General features: G+C 44.0%; 1 protein-coding gene across 1 annotated transcript; it reads right to left on the reverse strand.

Moving 5' to 3' along the window:
- Nucleotides 1-7,304: 7,304 nt before the first annotated feature.
- LOC124171252 lies at nt 7,305-8,240 on the reverse strand. The gene has a single exon (XM_046550395.1). It carries the CDS (start codon nt 8,238-8,240, stop codon nt 7,305-7,307), a length of 936 nt encoding a protein of 311 aa, XP_046406351.1.
- Between the last annotated feature and the right edge of the window lie 4,773 nt (nt 8,241-13,013).

The raw sequence follows: 13,013 nt of genomic DNA on the forward strand, positions 1-13,013 counted from the left end.
AAACAATTACTCTTATTCTCTTTCGAATAGAAAATTATTTAAAAGAGGACTGGTCGATACATACAAACTATCGTCAATTCTTTCTCCGATGAACGTCCACTATCACTGCACCAACTTGCACAAATCAAATCCACATCCACAAATATGTCACTTCTGCCACTATGTCTGTCTTCTTAGAGACAGGTAACAGTGAAGCAATGGTACCTTCCTCCAATCTGGGCACCTTCAATTCCGCAAGAATTTTCTCCTCGTCTTCTCGTCCAAGGCCACAGATTATTTTCTGATATCACAAGGTGCGATGTAGCGTGTCACGTGAAGCTCACACACCTAAAATTAATAAATAATAAAATACCATGTAACTTATTAGGTCAAATCATTTCCAATTTTTGGTATTTCTGCATGAGAAATCAAATTACTATAGGCTCGTAAATATAGTAAATATTTGTATGCCTGATATTTTTATTCTTTTAAACTATAATAAGATAATTTGAAATGATGAAAGCCGACGTGTAATACACCATAGGGCAAGCTAAGAAGCAATATTCGATCCTATAAACTTGGCAGCTTATTCCTAGTTTCTCCTTTAACCACACGTTTACCGAATGAATTAATACAAAAAAGACAACTAAAATGCAAGAATTTTCAAAAGAATTGCTGCTACAATATTTTGAATCACCATTTTTAGTACTGAATAGTACTATAGTACTTCAGTACTGAATAGTTCGGGATGTTGATGCATCAACATCCCGAAGCCACTTCTAACTTAAAATTACATCCAAATAATTACAGCGAGAAAGAGTACATACCTCACAGTTTTTCGTAGGGGTGAAATGTTTTCTTCTTATCGCCCAAATGCACTTCTTCTTCAACTCAGGATCTTTTGGAAAGCTAAATAAACTTGAGCCATGTCCCGGAGTTTCCATTATATCCCGACATTACACACACGGAAGGCATTTTTAACAAAAAATATCTCACAAACACGTTTCTGAAGCCTAGAGAATGAAATTAAAGAATAAGGGAAACTTCACCATTACCAGACACTCTATTTTTCACTAACTTAACCACAGAAATCCCTGAAATGTGGTGAGACGTGACGTAGACCATGCCATCTCCAACGTCTCCAACGGCTTGTGAAGGCATGTGATATTTCTAGGAGGATATGGCACGATGGTACCAGATGGCACCACCCGCGAAAGAAAATAGTCCCAGACCGAATACAGTTTTATCGATGAGATACAATTTTATCGATGCATATGAATTTGCCAGTCCTCTTGCATCTTTTTTCGTCATTAAAGGAAATAAAGAAACAAAACCTTCTAAGTAACTTCCTAAGCGCGATTTTTGTATCTTGATTGTCCACCCTCGTATTTAGGTACGAAAACTTCCTGTGCCGTCTGGGGTGCATATGACCTCACGGAGACATCATTATGAGGCCATTTGGGACTCTTTTGTAGGAGTCCTACAAATTCGTCAGACTTCTTTATGACCTCATGCATGAGTCATACGTGTTTACTGGGCAATTACGCACCGTAGTAAAGCGTCAATGTTTATAATTCGCATTTCTTCATCTTATGAAATTAGTTGTTGCATTTCTTAATAAGTGACTGAAGTAAATCTCTGTGACAATGTTTACACATTTATTTTTATTACTTGCTTTGAGAAATTTTTTCGTTGAATAAATCCTATACATTCATTTGAATGCCATATCTTACAATTAAGAAAATACTATGGCATTTTTTAATTTCGTGCTGCTTCTTGCTTACTCATCCGAAAATCTGGTCGGGAGCATGAAGTATTTAGACTGTCCGACAGAAGGCAGTGATCCGGTTATTTTGCCTAGGTGTTTTCGTGTTCGTTCAGGAAAAAACTGATTGTGAGCACTCGCTACGAGAACAGCCGAAATCGATTATTTCGCAAGGAGATTTTTCATCTGCTGTTCAAGAAAGTAACCGAATGCCCTGTAGACTGCGCGGAAAGACCATGTTATTTCACCTGGATGTTTGATTCGGTTAAAGCGGTAAAGAACCGAACACTCAGTAGATTTTAAACATATATATAACCTTATCTTCAACAAGCATCTAGAGGGGTCACGGCTCCCCCCCCTGATTTTTCCGGGAAGCTACGATCCTATTGGGGAGGCCGGGACCCCCTAGCTACTCTCATGCAGAAGACATGCTCTAATATAACTTAATCTTTAAGAAATAACTTATGGCTTTCGAGGGGTCCCGGTCCCAGTGGCGCAGCGAGGGGTTTGAGGGTTAAACCCCCCAGAACTAAGAGAAATAATAAACTTTAATCCATTTTACTTAATTGGATAAATATTACTCATGGAATAGTGTAAGGATTTATAAAATATCCCTCAGAAAGCCGTAACACTCACAAGTTTGAACCATTTACCTATCTTTCTGGGGGAGGGCACCCTCACCTCCCGTATTCCATACCCCCAGCATTAGTGGCTCCCACGGTCTTAGAATATGAGAATAGAATATGAGGGTTGCTCCTAAAACCCCCCCCAGCCTTAAATCCTAGCTGCGCGCCTGCCCGGTCCCCATAGAAATCACTTAAAATGACAGTACCCTCCAGACCCCCAGTAAAATTGTTACGTTGATAATGTTCATATTTATATCAATAAATTTGGTCACATGGCAGGCATACTTTCACAACCCGTATAAGCCTAGACCCTGGTAGACCATATAAGCCTATTTGGTGTAAGTCACAACATAACATAGTATTACCAGAATTTCATTTCTATTTCTTTTTTGCAATAGCTGCACTACCGCCTTGGTTATTTTACTCAGGTTATTTTGCTATAACGGGAGAATATCTGAGTACTCGTACCATTTTCCAAGTTGAGATACGTTGGAAAAACCTCTACCGCAGCGATGAGCAACATGCTTTCGTTACGAGTGTCCGGTTATTTCTGCTGGTTGTTTTGATACAACCCATATACCTAACCGAAAAATAAGCTGCGGAAAGGTTTTTTTCTACATAGTACCCTAAGGTTGAAGAGGGACTAGAGAAGCTATGGGATTCTGTCGCAGAGGGCCAGGTATTCCCCAACTTCGAGGGCACCGGACTCATAAACTCATTGGTGGTAATGATATATCTACAACATGGAACCACGGAGCGGATGAAAGCCATTGAAAACGCAACTCCAACTGCGTAGATGCCGACAATTTGACTGAAAGAAAAACTGTTATGATCTATAATTGATTTGCTTATATTATACTACCTTATAGAACACTTGGTACTTCATCATCATAAATCCTGCCTAAATGCTTATCAAACAGGTGCTAACCATAGATTTTAACACACGACTAATTTTTCTGTCAACAAACACGAGTAATTGATTACTTTACATCTCAAAAATTTGAAGAATTGCAATCTTATTGCACAGAAACAGCTTAGAAATGTGTTACTTATGCCCTTGAGTGCAACATGCCTGTTAAGAATGTACTGGCAGAAATGTACGATATATACATGGGCATTTGTAAAAAAATGAACTAAAGCATAAATCAATGCCTAAATTATAATGATTAGAGAGAGTTCAACTGATGGCTATGTTTAGAACAGCTAATTAACAGCTATTATTCTTCGACATATTCCCAATAGTTATTCATTTTCAAGAAAAATCCTTCATAAACGAGTTTACTGTAAGTCGTCTACGCCGACGGTAAAGGGGTTCGGGGGAAGCAAAGCAGGGAACAAGTCCAAATTCTTTCACACAAGCAACTTCCTTTATTCAGTCCCAAGCCATACACCTTGTTTCGCTGCACAACACCAACTGCCGACCCTAGCAGCCACAAGCCCACGCCCTGGAGTCACCGAAGGAATCGTTTGTCAGGCGACTCTTTCGATGACAGCAGGAACGTGCTTAATGGCTGGGTCTCAGAGGAAGTCCGTTCGAGGCGACCCTCGTCGTCTCGCACCTTATAATAATCTAAATGAAACTGCTCTTACATCCACATCCCCCCAAAGTGAGTTGCTAACACTCCCGAAGCAATTAAACCAAAGAAATCAACCCATCCAGAATATAATAAGTACATGTCCCAAACCCAAAATAATCCAAATTAAAAGAAATTACAAAAATTAAAACAAATGAGAGACATAAACCAGACACAGCGATAGCTCTCGGGTTCTACGTTTCCTCCAGCCACCACCCTTTTCCATCATCACTGCCCAAATTACACCCCCTCCACCGACGGTCGAGCTGCCCGTGGACGAAGGAAATAAGGGGAGCGTCTGATCTGTTAATGGTACCATCACTAAATATCTCGAGAAATGATCAAGTATCGACAAGATATACCTATAACCCTCCTCTGTCTTCGGAAGGGGACCCACAATGTCTATTGCAATAAACTCGAAAGGCCTATTCGCTGCTGGTAGTGCTTGTAATGGGGCCTTGCACCTACCATAAGGGCTCCTCTGACTACAGGCAATGCAGCCCTTTACATACTTCTTGACATCTCGCGAATAGGATGGCCACCAAAAGTCCCTTTTAACCCTACTTCCTGTTGCCTGTACACCTAAATGTCCTGACAGTATATGGTCGTGGCACTGACGGAGCACTTTCTCCCGGCAGCTGCGAGGCACTACTACTCTTTTTCCCATTATAGTTTCCTTCCATAGTATACCCCCATCGACCACGAATCCCTCTCTTCCTTTCCATTCAATACACTCGGAATCTTTTTCCTGCTCCTTCCGAAAATCTATAACCTCTTCCACGGATACTTGGTGAATCTTCCTGCTTAAGGCATCCGCATTTGCATGGGTCTTACCAGGTTTATGAATTACTTCGTAATCGTACTCGCTCAATTTCAAAGTCCATCTCATAAACCTGCTACTGGGGTCCTTTAATCCAAAAAGCCAAGTGAGCGCGGCGTGGTCTGTCAAAATGGTAAATTTCCGGCCGTAGATGTAACACCGGAAGTGTCCCACCGCCCACGTAATGGCCAAAAGTTCCTTCTCCGTCGTCGTATAATTCACTTCCGGTTTCTTTAATTGCCTCGATGCGAATGCGACCGGGTGCTCCTCATTATTGACCACCTGTGATAGGACGGCACCTATCGCGAAATTACTTGCATCCGTCGCTATGATGAAAGGCAAGGAGAAATCTGGATATACCAACACTGGGCTGCTCGTCAACGCCCGTTTTAGCCCTTCCACTGCTTCGTCGCACTCCGGAGCCCAAACGAATGCAGTTCCCTTTTTCAGTAACATTGTAAGCGGGCGAGCGAGAATGGCATAATCTTTAATAAATCGACGGTAATAATTAGTCATTCCTAAAAACGATTGTGTCTCCTTTACCGTCTTGGGAGTGGGGAAGTCCATTACCGCCGAAATCTTACTTGGGTCCGGTTGAATTCCCTTTCCGCTGATAATGTGGCCTAGATAGCTTACTTGAGAAAGGGCAAAGTGACATTTTGTCAATTTCAAGGACAACCTGGCCGACTCGAGCCTCTCAAACACTCGGCCCAGCCGCGCTGCATGCTCTTCAATCGACCCGCCAAATACAATAACGTCATCGAGATACACCAAGCACTCTGTGGGGGTCATTCCCCTGAAGACTCCGTCCATCATACGTTGGAATACACTTGGCGCGTTTCTTAGTCCCATTGGCATACGTTGGTATTCGTATAATCCGCTATTTACAATAAAGGCAGTCTTCTCGCGTGACTCAGGGGCCATGGGAATTTGGTGATAACCCGCCGTAAGATCGAGGGTCGAGAAATACCTACACCCCCCCAAATAGTCCAAGGTTTCCGTAATGTTTGGAAGTGGGTATACATCCGGTTTAGTAATTGCATTTAAAGCACGGTAGTCTATGCAGAACCGGTACTTAGGCTTTCCGTCCTCAGATTTCTTTGGCACGATCACAACGGGTGAGGCCCAAGGGCTGTGACTAGGAGATATTATTCCCCCTTCCAACTGTTCCTTCACAAAATCCTCCACTAAAGGCTTTAAATGATGCGGAGTGCGATAGGGTCTCCGATAAATGGGACGGGCGTCACCTGTAGGAATATGGTGCTCTACCAAGTGGGTCGCAGGGGGTGTTCCCGTTAATGAAAACAAATGCCTGTACCTTCCTATTAGGGGACGCATAACAGCTTTTTCCCCCCCATTCAGGTGCGTCAATTTCCCTTCAATGTCACTATCCGAAAGCTCGCACAAACTCGTACTCTCCACAGAGCGCACGTTCCTATCGCATACACCCTCAATATCATCTCCGCAGAATCTTTCATTTGGAACAAAATCTACATCGCTCACTGTCGCCACCACTGTGCCCTTGCATAGATTTACTGCCGACTCCCCATAATTACTCACGCGCACCTTCGCGCTTCCTTCCCCGTCCACCCGACACAAGCACCGGGCAACTAAACACTCCTCCATCTCGAGAGCCGGCTCCAGCACGCACTCTTCTCCCTCCGTCCACTCCCGCCCGGGTAAGGGGAGGGATACGAGCTTCGATGAACGGGCTGGGATTACTTCCGCCGCTGGGAGTCGAACCGGCACATCCACACGTGGCCGGCGGCTCCAAGGTCCCTCATGACCCACGAAATCAGGCCCCTCCAGCCCCTCCGACCCCTCCGCCTGTCCCACCGAAGAGTCCGTCGGCAGGATAGCCATTCCGCCCGCCCTCCGCCGCTTCCATCCGCGCTGCCGCCTTACTCTCCTCCTTGGTTTTCCCGCCCGAGGGCTGTCGAAATTTCTCTCGGCGACCTCTGGCTTCCCTCCCGGGCCGGCCGTCGACGCGTCCCTCGGTCGTTCCCATGACATGATTCTTGGCCCGCCCCCTCTGGCGGTGGAAGCCACGCCCCCCGTCGTAAATCCCCCCACAGATGTCACCGCACATCGCGGCCCCTTTCCAAATGCCTCCTCCGACTGCGGTGCGAATTCCCCGGATTTCGCTCTTCCTCTCTCGGTCAAGGGAATTATTGACCCCCCAATTGAGAGTTCCCCCTTTTTCACGTCAATAACGGCCCCCGTTTCACGAAGGAAGTCAATACCAATAAGGCCTTCATACCCGCCCAAGGTGTCCACTACTTGGGCCCGAAGATTATGCACATCACTTCCGAACCATACCGGAAGCACTACCTCTCCATAATTCCAAATACATCTACCCGTCAGACCCTTTATCCTAAAACGAGACCTACGTAGAACTTGCCCCCCACAGCACTCCTTAGTCACTAGGCTCACCTGGGCCCCAGTGTCCACTAACATACGCCGCCTCTTATATTCACACGTGACAATCACCGCTAAGTCCTCCATTCCCCCTTCACGGTGCACACATGGAACCAAAGTCTTTACCGGGGGCCTTGGCGGGCGGCCTGCTCGGCCCCGGAACCGTTTAAAGACGGCTCAACGCGCCCCCCGACGCGCATCCGCCCCCCCACTCGGCAATTCCTCGCCCAATGTCCTTGTCCACCGCAGTTAAAACACAGCATTCCACCCCTGTTTGCACACTCTCTCGCAAAGTGTCCGGGTTGCCCACAAGCATGACAGACTCCCTCACGCATCGTGAAAACGTTTCTCTCTTCCGTCTCCGGATGAGCCCTCCTCTCTGCCTCGCGTATACGCACGGCCACATTAACGGCTGCATCGAAGGTTTCCGGCATTGCGAGACGCGTATGTTCCCCCACTCTGCCCGGCAGGCCGTTTAAAAACGCGTCCAAAGCTCTTTCATCCGCTTCGGATTGGCGTATCGCGGCCGCTGCGGCATCTTCCTCCTCCCTCCACGTGTGGCTGTTCAATTCACGAATGCGGTCCGCAAATTCCTCGATCTGCTCCCTGGGTGCCATGCGGACGCCAGCAAGCATCTCTCTGTAAAACCGTCGGTTTTTAACCCTCCGGTACCTTTCTAACAGAGACTTCCGAGCGTCATCATATGTTTTAACAGCCCCTGCTCTCTCCTTCGCCCGCAGGTGCTCTAGTGCCCCCCCGCGGGTACGTAGGGTGACCACACTTAACTTGTCGTCGTCGCTCCAACCACTAAGTTTCGCCACCTGCTCCACTTGAGAGAAGAACGTCTCCACGTTCTCCCCCGCGGCGCCAGAGAAATAATCAATGGAGGATACCATCGAGAATGACTTCCTTGTGATTTGTCCTTCCCCCTTCGTGTTATCCGCGCGGGCCCGAAAACCTTCGTTCTCTTCCTTGAGAATCCTCAGTTGCGCGGATAGCTCATCCACCGCCTGCTGGAGGTCCATCTCACGGCCCGATAAGCTGATCCGACCCGTCATCCTTGATTTATTTGTGACTTGATTTGCAGTTGCTTCCCCTAATATTTAGCAAAGATCCCCCACTTCGGACACCAAATGTAAGTCGTCTTCGCCGACGGTAAAGGGGTTCGGGGGAAGCAAAGCAGGGAACAAGTCCAAATTCTTTCACACAAGCAACTTCCTTTATTCAGTCCCAAGCCATACACCTTGTTTCGCTGCACAACACCAACTGCCGACCCTAGCAGCCACAAGCCCACGCCCTGGAGTCACCGAAGGAATCGTTTGTCAGGCGACTCTTCCGATGACAGCAGGAACGTGCTTAATGGCTGGGTCTCAGAGGAAGTCCGTTCGAGGCGACCCTCGTCGTCTCGCACCTTATAATAATCTAAATGAAACTGCTCTTACATTACTGAGGTTGAGACTAATACTTTAACGTCATAAAGAACTGCTTAAAAAGAGGATTCTACTGCGAGAACCCTGATATTTCAACTTAAACCGTCTGAATGGAGTCTTTTCACTATGCCAGCGAAAGCAAAGATCATGCTAAATTGTAATTACACTGAGAATAAAATAATGAATAATCTTAAATAATTATTGGATAGCAATTGGCGGTTCATTAATCTTACATAGTATCGAATAGAAAAAAATGTTCCATTTACTCACATTTACATGGTCAGTACAGCAGAGATGAGTAGATGCTGACAGAGGCAACTTCTTAAATCTCTTCGTGCCGCTAAAAGCCACTGTTTCCGAGAATTCAGTAATCTTCCAATCCCCTTTTGCCAGTATTCACTACGAAACACGGATTATTTTCTTTTCACAGCTAAATTCACAATCACAATATAACGAATCAATAATACGAATCACAAATAATAAAATGAATAGGGACGCGGGTTTCAACCTTAGCAAATCGTGGAACCCAATCATAAAAAGAATGGGTAAGCTGAGAGGAGGAGAGGACTCTAAAAAAACTGACCAATCACGGACGACCTGACCTCCCCAACGGCGTATATAAGCCCGGCAATAACCACGTCCATCATTCGCCCTGAAGACGATGGCAGAGAAGGCCATCGAAACGTTGGCAGCAATGGCCATCATCACCCTGCTGATTTCCCTAGAAGATTTCATCAACAGCATTCGCCGGGAAAGAACCAAATCCTTCTTCACAATATAACGGCAACCGTTAGGTCACGTGGTACATAAGACTGCCGCCGGGCGTTTTGGCGCGAGTTCAAAATACGATTTTTAATCCAAAATATTAAAATAAGCTCGTAATATAATGGGAAAAGTTTTTTACTTGAGTTTTTTTTAATGAATATGAAGATAATTATATCAAATAACATTATATTGTTATATTACTATAATTCTCATTAAGTACATATTATTAAAATCTTACAACCAAGCCAAATAGGCTGGAAAGAGGCATGAAAAATTCAACCTTGAGATGGCAAGGAAAAGTCAAGCTTCACGTAAGCTAACATGCTATGTGTGGGTAGTAGCAGGTTTGATATGGCAAGTTTGCTGCAGGTGTGATATGGCAAGTTTGCTGCAAGTGTGATATGGCAAGTTTGCTGCAGGTTTGATATGGCAAGTTTGCTGCAGGTGTGATATGGCAAGTTTGCAGCAGGAATGATATGACAAATCTGCTATGGGTGCAATATGGCATGTATTCTGCAGGTGTGATGTATAAGTATACGGCTTGTATGTGTTCACATAACTTGTAAGCTTTATTCAAGCTTGTACATAGCTTTCATGCCAGAATAGGTTTGTCACAGCAAGTTTGCTGCAAACTTGCCACGACAAGTCTTGTCGTGACAATCCAAGGACAAGCCTATGACAAGTTTGCTGCAAGCTTGCATGCTATCTGGGTTCAGTCTCAGCTACTAAAACTTACCCATATCAGGCGCTAAAGTATTTAAAAAATTATTTGGGATGAGTAAAAGTCTCTAGGTCACTGCAGTAAATATATCAACCTATTAAAAATATGAAAGTCCTGCCAAATCACCAGCATAAACACTTGTAAATTAAAACATGGTATCTCTTAGATCACACCTCCGATTTTATACTTACTTTGCATGAAGTCACCACCACAAGAAATTTTAAAGAGGCAGGAAAGAAAAAACCCACAGAAATACAATACATATATTATGTATTTTCTATTGTCAACCACAATAATATTTCCAATTTTCTCTTCTATCCCACATCTAATTTAGCGAAACAATTACTCTTATTCTCTTTCGAATAGAAAATTATTTAAAAGAGGAGTGGTCGATATACATAAAAACTATCTTCAATACTTTCTCCGATGAACGTCCACTATCCCAGCATCAACTTGCACAAATCAAATCCACATCCACAAATGTCACTTCTGCCACAATGTCTGTATTATGTATTTTCTATTGTCAACCACAATAATATTTCCAATTTTCTCTTCTATCCCACATCTAATTTAGCGAAACAATTACTCTTATTCTATTTCGAATAAAAAATTATTTAAAAGAGGACTGGTCGATACATAAAAACTATCTTCAATACTTTCTCTGATGAACGTCCACTATCACAGCATCAACTTGCACAATTCAAATCCACATCCACAAATATGTCACTTCTGCCACAATGTCTGTCTTCTATGCGACAGGTAACAGTGGTACAATGTCTCTGCAATGGTACCTTCCTCCAATCTGGGCACCTTCAATTCAGCAAGAATTTTCTCCTCGTCTTCTCGTCCAAGGCCACAGATTATTTTCTGATATCACAAGGTGCGATGTGAAGCTCACACACCTAAAATTAATAAATAATAAAATACCATGTAACTTATTAGGTCAAATCATTTCCAATTTTTGGTATTTCTGCATGAGAAATCAAATTACTAGGCACGTAAATATAGTAAATATTTGTATGCCTGATATTTTTATTGTTTTAAACTATAGCATAAGATTATTACGGAGGCTTCCGCGGTTAGTTATTTGGTGATGGTTTTCCGGGTTTACACCGCGTTGATACATGTTTTGCGGACGACAGTTTCGGGCACGTTCCAGCTCCCGTCTTCGGGTCCAAATGATTTGCAGATCTGTGATCCTTATTTATTTACAGCTAGTCAGACGGATGTTGATTTTTAATTCCATTGTTGGAAAAGCCGTTTGAAAGATGAGGATAAAGGATAGCCGTCTTCCCTATTGAAGTTCTTAGGGTGACTCGCTATTTCAATCGCCTCCCTTATCAGCCTAGGGAAATATTTATTTTCCCTGGCGATGATTTTCGATTCCTTGAATAGTATGACGTGCCCAGGTTCCGACCATGCATGCTCTGCAACCGCAGAAAGACGAAAATTTTTCTTTTCGGTTGCCTTCAGATGTTCATTTATTCTGCATTTGAGGGATCTAGATGTTTGCCCGATGTATGATAAACCACAGGAACACGTTACTTCATACACTCCTTCATAGATATCTGATGGATGACGATCTTTTTCACTCCGGAGGAGGTCAGAGGTCTTCTTCAAACTTATAAATCGCGTCAGAACGTCATGTTTGGCGAGAACTCTAGCAATTCTTTCCGACGTTCCAGCCACGTATGGCAAGAGAGCATGTGCCTTTGCCTTTTGCTGGTCTTCCTTTGCAATGTCCAAGGCCACATCTCTTTTCTCTTCTTCCCTACGCGCGATTTTTTGAATCAGTACCCGATCGTAGCCATTTTCTTGGAGCGTGGTAAGGAGGTGTTGTTTCTCTCCAGCGAGCGAATCTGTATCCGATATGGAATATGCCCTATGATATAGAGTTTTAATAACTGATGCTTTTTGCCTGGGATGATGGTGTGATTTGCCATTCAAATAGCGATCAGTATGCGTTTCCTTACGATAGACTGAGTGTCCCAATGTGCCATCTGATTTCTTCTTGACGAGAACGTCCAAAAAGGGAAGTTGGTTATTTTCTTCCATTTCCATAGTGAACTGGATGGAATTATTTTGGCTATTAAGATGTTCAAGGAATCTTTTCAGTTTATCTGTCCCATGAGGCCATATGACGAAGGTGTCGTCAACATATCTCACGAAGAGTTTCGGCTTCATAGGGAAAGAATCCAGGGCTTTTCGTTCAAATTCTTCCATATAAAGATCTGCGACGACAGGTGATAAAGGAGAACCCATGGATGCCCCTTCCGTTTGTTCATATAATTTCCCTCCCCAAGAGAAATAGCAATTACGAAGGCAAAACTCCACCATTTTCGGAATGTCTTTCGGAAGGCCTTTTTCTGTCAGAGTCTTAATGACTTCGATGGCATCTTCAATAGGTATTTTGGTGAACAAAGATACCACGCAGGGCATATTCCATATCGGATACAGATTCGCTCGCTGGAGAGAAACAACACCTCCTTACCACGCTCCAAGAAAATGGCTACGATCGGGTACTGATTCAAAAAATCGCGCGTAGGGAAGAAGAGAAAAGAGATGTGGCCTTGGACAATAAAACAGATCGTGTGGTTATAAATCTATCTCAGGTGAATCTTAGTGATTCTGTAACCTCCATACTATCCAAAGGACTTAACTTTGCCATAGCACCCAGAAGTATACCGAAGGAGGAAATAATCACTGGGGTAGAAAATGCTTTACGCAAGCTAAGGAAATCAGAGGCCGATGAAATCAGGGAAGAAGTCAGCCATATCATCAGGAAAGCGAAGCCTCCAAAACCCAATTTGACCAGGGCAGAGAGAGAGGCCGTCTGTGAACTCAGGAAAATCGATGATTCACTGATATTGCCAGCTGACAAAGGGAACGCAACTGTGATCATCTCTAAGGAGGAC

This window comes from Ischnura elegans, chromosome X (genome assembly GCF_921293095.1).
Source record: "Ischnura elegans chromosome X, ioIscEleg1.1, whole genome shotgun sequence".
Classification (NCBI taxonomy): Eukaryota; Metazoa; Arthropoda; class Insecta; order Odonata; family Coenagrionidae; genus Ischnura; species Ischnura elegans.

Excerpts from the sequence above, each read along its gene's own strand:
- LOC124171252 (XM_046550395.1), bottom strand. The coding sequence starts at position 8,240 with ATGACGGGTCGGATCAGCTTATCGGGCCGTGAGATGGACCTCCAGCAG.